The sequence below is a fragment of the Puntigrus tetrazona genome, chromosome 1 (genome assembly GCF_018831695.1).
Source record: "Puntigrus tetrazona isolate hp1 chromosome 1, ASM1883169v1, whole genome shotgun sequence".
NCBI lineage: Eukaryota > Metazoa > Chordata > Actinopteri > Cypriniformes > Cyprinidae > Puntigrus > Puntigrus tetrazona.
Window position 1 is genome coordinate 26,467,280 of NC_056699.1, and position 6,636 is coordinate 26,473,915.

The window sequence follows — 6,636 nt, forward strand, 5'->3', positions numbered from 1 at the left end:
GATAATACAAATAATAATGCATTGATATTAATAATCGATCATTTTAAATTACAATTTACATTTAGCTGTTACATTTTCATAAATCATTGATAATATACTCTATTATTAAATTATACGGCATAATATTGTCTGCATAACCTTTCTTTTCTTGCAACAAAATTTCTTGCAAAAATGTAAAATGTCATTTTAAAGTTGCCTAACGAAATGGTGCTTCAGACTACAATTCGTGCAGTTATTAAATCGACTTTAAATAAGTGTTTAGCTACTGATCTTCACCTGAGACAAACGCTGCTGAGTGAATTAAACGCTGTTTGTCAGTCATAATTACCCGTCTGTCTGTGATAATTACTGAAAACAGGCGCAAATTAAATCCATTAGGACGGATTTACGATCTCTGACGATCACGGCATCACACACACACACACACACAGTATGTAATGATTTTCATACTGTAGAAACTACTAGTTATTACACCTAAACCTACCCTTTATGCATTAAGCATTTGCATTATGCATGCAAAAAATTTCGTTTGTTTCAAGTGTGTGTCAAAAATCAAGACTCACACACACACACACACACACACACACACACACACACACAGCTCTAAAACGTCACGACCCCCCTCACGACGCAAGCACCGTTTCCCTTCATTAGCGTAATCCCTCCAGAAGTGGACTCTAATCCGATCCAGTGCAGCTAATCCTCACCTGGATGAGCCGGTCCCGGGGCCTCAGGCCGGCGCGCTCCGCCGGAGAGTCGGGGTCCACCGAGCGGATGAACTGACCCAAGCGGGACTTCTTACAGTGCAGGTTGAAGCCGTAGCCCTGCTCGCTGACGGTCATGTGACACAAGCGAGGACGCAGGTCCTTCGTTACCTCGTCCTCCTCCAGCACCGTGTCCTCCTGAGAGAGAAAGTAACTCGCTTTAGGACAACAAGTGGAGCTGCGCGATTATAATTGCCAATTATTCCCATGAAATTGTAATTAAGAACACTTTACTTTTAAAAAACATTTTTTTCATCTCCGCTAGAGTTAAACGGTTAAGTTTGAGCGTATATAAATCTGATCAGACGGTAAAAAAATACTAACAACCAAAGATATTTTCAATATTTCTCCTATTTAAAACTTTCAAAATTCCACAAGCTATTTTGGTAAGCTTCCAAAAATGTTGCACCTTCATAATCATAAATATTTAACAGTAAAACTGTTGTAAATGACAACTGCAGTTATTTTTTTATTATTAGTTTTGACAATTAATTAGCCTCCATTGAAGTACATAAGACTTTTTTTTTTAACTAAATATTTTTGCCATTACATTACAAACTTGTTTTGTAATCATTTAGGTAATTTATTTATCTTAAATAATCTTTTAGTTTTTTTTTTTTATTAAAATTTGTGCTGTCAAACTAATAATCGCATACAAAATAAGTTTTTGTAAATTTATTATGTCTATATAAATACACACACATGCAGTATATATTTTGAAATGTCTACAATTCTATTAATATAATATAATAAATATATTTAATATGTATACAAAATATTTACCTAATTATATGCACGGGTCAAAGATATCAAGACGTTTGACTCTAAATTTACAAAAAAAAAAAATTTGTTCATAGAAAGCACATTAAATGTAAATAACTCCTTTTAACTTTTTAGATACTTTTTGGACGAATGAAATTAAATAATTTGGTTCAAATAATGGGCAAAACCTAGGACCTAATCAGTATTTGAGTTGAAAAAATTAACATTTACATAGTAAAAATTATGACCATGTAACAATTGCATTTCATTACTATAATAAATATTTGTTGCTTCCACTTTTTTGGAAACAGTATCATTTTAGTATCGTTTTTGAATCCATTCGGCCGATCTCCGTGTCTGGCGATAGCACTTTTAGCATAGCTTAGCATAGATCATTGAATCCAATTAGACCAGTAGCATGGTGTTTGACAAAGCGCAGGGAGCGTGTCTTGCAAGCTGCGGACTATTTTCCACAGGCACTGCGTGATATCGCCGCGCCATGTTACAGCGGCAAACTTTCTTGATCATTAGTTTCTAATCACATCGGCCAAGAAAATCCCAACTTTTCGTTTCCTGCTGATCTTAGCACACGATATAACCGCAGGAGAGTCAAGTTTCAAATAGGAAAAATATTGAAAGCCTTTGGTCATTTTCGAACTGCGCTGCTACCGGTCTAATCGGATTCAATGATCTATGCTAAGCTACGCTAAAAGTGCTATCGCCAGACACGGAGAGCGGCCGAATGGATTCGAAAACGGTAAAACTCAACTCAATAACTCTGGGGGAGTTCGGGCCTATTTCCAAAAAAAGTGGAGTGTTGATTCAGTGACAGACATCTGAAGAAAACCATCGCCCTCTTGTACGTGTGTTTTTTGGCGCACAGCAAGACTGCATTCTCGCAGTATCTTTATCATTTTTTTTCGTGTGCATTTGTGCAACGTTTCTGGCCCGAAAACAATGGAGCTTACCATCCTGTCTGTTATCAAACGGCGTATGCTACGATACGCGCACGACCCTGGGCCGCGCGCGAGCGTGTGTGCGTGACCATTGGCCCGTTTCCTTCAAGAAGAGAAACACGCCCGGCAGGAATAAGGGACATTCTGTGAGGCACCATGTCACTTCCTGTTCTAAGACAATACAAGGGTGGTGTCTGTTTGTGTCCCATGGGGTAGAGTGACTGAAGAACCTCGCCTTACACACACATGTGCTTCAGCTCCTGAGGCTGAGACGCCGCTTAATCTAATCCTGCACACACACACACACACACAACACTCTCACTGAATTCTGGGAAAATACCCAGAAATCAGATACGCAGGACCAGAGAGTGGGAACACAAAGCAGGTAAATGAGAATTAAGGTCAGGGAGAGAGAGAGAGAGAGAAGATGAGGACAACAAATGAAAGAAAAGAGATGGAGAGAGATGCAAATGTAGTTTCACTTAAAGGGGTCAGATCTGCTTTCCTTTGGTCCACCTGCTCTGCAGAAAGTGCTTCAAGAGCCGTTTTGTTGTACCTCCTTTACATGCACAAAAACACTCTGTAATGAATTTTACCAAAGCAGATTTTCCATACATCCTTAACCTGCTACATACACTACTGCTCAAACGTTTGGAGCAGTTTTAAATGAATAATAATGAGATACAGATTAGATACTTTTATTCAGAAAGAAAATTTAATTGAATGCAGGGATGCGTTTTATTTCTTTTATTAGTAACACGCATTGCCAAGATCTTCATTTGGACGTCTTCACAGCTGATTTTCTCAGTATTTTGACTTTTCATCCATAGATAGAACGGTCGCATCTCACCCAAACATTCAGTCACAATATATCTATTTCTAATAACTGCGGCTCTTTTGAATTTTCAAGTTTTTGAACGGTAGCGTATAATGTAGTACTGTAAAGCCAGACCTGTGTTATGATTGGCTGACCTCTTCACATGACTTAACAACACACTACATCTACTACTCCTACTACCAGCAGTACATATCTAAAAGCATTTTTAAAACGTTTATACACTGTCTGTATTCGTGTCTATTCAAACTATCTCCACTTTTTAAAATACAAATAAACAAACTCGCTTCTTTAAAGCCATTTTTGGTTCCAGAAAGAGCCATTCGGTCAAAGGCTTTTCCAAGAACCATCTCTTTCTTACCCTTACTCTGAAGAGTAAAAGAAGTATACTTTGTGACGGTGGGGAACCATTCAGACAGATACAGGCTTTTCTATTGTAAAGCATCTGAATTTTAGTCCTACATTCTTAATAGTAAAGTCCATTGGCATCAATGCTTCTTTGAGGATCAATTTCGAATGTAGTCAAAAATGATTTTTAAAACGGTTCTTTCAGGAGCTGGTCACCCGAAAGGCTCCCTGGGGAACAGTCGGGAAACGCGAGACTTCATCTCATCGCCGAACCTCACCTGTGCGCTGGTCTGCGATCCGCCGAAGTCCCGCTCGGGCTCGGGCTCGGCTGCGACGCTGGGCTCCTCGCCGAGTTTGGTGAAAGGGTCGGCCTCGGCTTCGCTCCTGTGTTCACCGGGCGAGGGCAGCGGCAGAAAGACGGGCGACGACAGACGGGCGTGAGCTCTGTAGAGCGGTGAGCCGTTCATCACTCCTCCTCCGACGCTGCTGGGACTCTACCAGAACACAGCGAAGCAGACATTCAGCTGAACGGCTTTCTGTGCTCTCAGCGCTCCGGCGTGTGAATGGCTGTATTGTTTGCGTTGGGTTTGGGGAAGCTGCTTTAAAACTGTTGTTTGCCAAGAGACAACCTACTCATAATTTACATGAAACCACAGTCAAGCTAGTCTTCGGTTTGGCATCGGTGGATGTTATCGCTCTCTGTACTGGTGCGATGATCAGAAAGATCTAATTAAAACTACAAAATCAAATAAACCGCAAGAGTAATGTCACTGCAACTCCCCTAACTGTGGTAAAATCGCTGTGTTATGAGACCTCAAGTGGCTTCTTGCTTCTATATAGTGAAGAAAATAGATATATTCATGCAGTAATGCTAATGTGAATCAGCAGGAAGTAGATTAGTTCAGGTTGTTCGTGGTTGTGAATGAAGCTCGTCCAATTAGAATTAAGAGCCAGATTTATTAATACAGATTAATACTGAAAAGTCGAACCGAACGCCAAAACAAACTTGCTGTAAGGGGGTGTGTCAAATGTTGGGGGAGGTGCCTGTGAATCAGGGGGCGGAGTTATCCAGTTTTAAGTTGATCGAAATGAAACGAAGTCACAGAAACAGCCGCCACGTTGATAATATAAAAACAAGGCTGGTCTGTGGTGACTCATCTAGAAAGTGATTTCATCGTTGTTGGAAGTGTTTTGCAGCTTATTCGCAATTTTGACTGAAATTTTTGCGCGACAAGACATAAACACAACATCAATCACGTTTGCACGCTGCCTCCGAAACTTTGGTCCGTCGTTAAAAATTCCAATTTTTACAGTTTTGACAGGAAAGGTTGACGAAAAGAAGGACCTTACACTTGCAAATGCGCAAGCAAACGCGTTGAGTTACTTTTTGTGGCTCTCTAACGCTGTCAGATGGTTGTTGGTTTGAATCCCGCTGCAGCTAAGGATAAAACAAACAATAACATGACTGCAAGCTGAGCATCTCTAGATTATGTGGTTTACGGGGCTCTTGCTGATCCGGCAGCGGCCTGTTACCTGGGCAGGTGTCAACACACCTCACCTGACCTCAACACATCCAGGTCTTTAAAGAGCTTAGGCGGCTGCAGGCGAGCACTTCGGAGGAAGCCAGGCTGAAGCTCCTGATGGAGGGCGTTTGTGGATTAAATGTATCCTTCTTGGACGTGGCTGACTTCACAGCAGTGTAAATCAAACACGACTGTCCTCAAATTAATTTTTTTGGAGGTTTAATGATTACTTTAATAACCCTGCTTTGCATGGTTTTGGTTTCCAGAAAAGTCACATAACCTGTCCGCGTTCACATGCCTGATTTGACTAGCGTCTATCAAGTGACACATTTCCATTGTGTGGACTTCAGGAGCTCACCCAGCAGATGTGTTTTTAAGACCAAGACCTAACTTTAACAAAACAGAGCACACTTAATTAATGTAGTTATTCAATGGCTACCAGAAAGGACAACATCCCTTAAAATATCTTCTTTTGTGTTCAACAGAAGAATAAAAAACATATAGGTTTGGAACAACAATGTTTCATTTGTCGGGTGAACTGTCCCTTTAAATGAAACATCAACATTCTTTGTACTTAAGCATTAAATAATTAATCACTATTCAATTTTTGGTACCTTTTAGAAAATAATACATTGCATTTTCTTATAATGCACTGTGTGTTTGGTGTGATATCATTTAGGCAGAAGAATGCCGTCATTTAACAACCATTAAGACTTAAAACTACTTAGATGTGGTCTTTTTTCTATTAAATGTAACTGTTTTGAATCCCAAGCCAAGGCATGATCTAAATATAGCACCCCGCTCCTCTCTGGACTGGATTTCCTCCTGGACTTCCTCTCACAGAGCCTCCAGTTTGAGAGGAGGTCTTATACAGAGAAAGAGACCGTACGTCTGGCTCACACGAGACTTCTTCTCACCTTATTGATGAAAATGCCCTCGGAGCTCTGCCTGCTGTAGGGAGGAGTGGCGGAGTCCCGCGGCGAGGCTCGGGGAGAGGAGGCCGCCGACGAGCGGGACGACAGGGAGCCCATCTCGATCGCCCTGTCCTCCGTGCACGGCAGATCGTGAAACTTCAGGAACTCATCTGTGACCCGGTCCACCACCAGCAGCCTGGTGCGGTGCTCCACGTCCAGGATCCTCTGCACAACCTGAGACGCACACAACATTATGCTGGTCCCTGACTGGTCTGACCGGCTTAAAGGAACATTTCACCCATCATTCGCTCAGCCTCTTTGTTATGTCGGGCACAAAGAAAAAAAGTTTGTGAGCAGACTTTCATAGTAGGAAAAAAAAGCCAGTTTCAGAACATCCTTCCTTGTGAACAAATAAATTCATGCAGATATTGAACTACTTAAGGGTGAGTAAACAGTGACAGAATATTCATTTTTGGGCGAAATGTTCCTTTAAAACCAGCAAAAACCAGTTTAAACCAGATCCCCATGGTCTAA

At 41.1% G+C, this 6,636-nt stretch overlaps 1 protein-coding gene across 1 annotated transcript in view; it reads right to left on the bottom strand.

The window, feature by feature from the left end:
• LOC122353745 (Na(+)/H(+) exchange regulatory cofactor NHE-RF2) overlaps positions 1-6,636 on the bottom strand; it is a 16,190-nt gene that overhangs the window by 8,517 nt on the left and 1,037 nt on the right. Inside the window, exons 2-4 of the mRNA XM_043251656.1 lie at positions 6,106-6,336; positions 3,944-4,159; positions 708-902 (exon numbers count right to left, since the gene is read on the bottom strand). Of these exons, the coding sequence (XP_043107591.1) occupies positions 708-902; positions 3,944-4,159; positions 6,106-6,336 (642 nt within the window). The remainder of the gene's footprint in view (positions 1-707; positions 903-3,943; positions 4,160-6,105; positions 6,337-6,636) is intronic.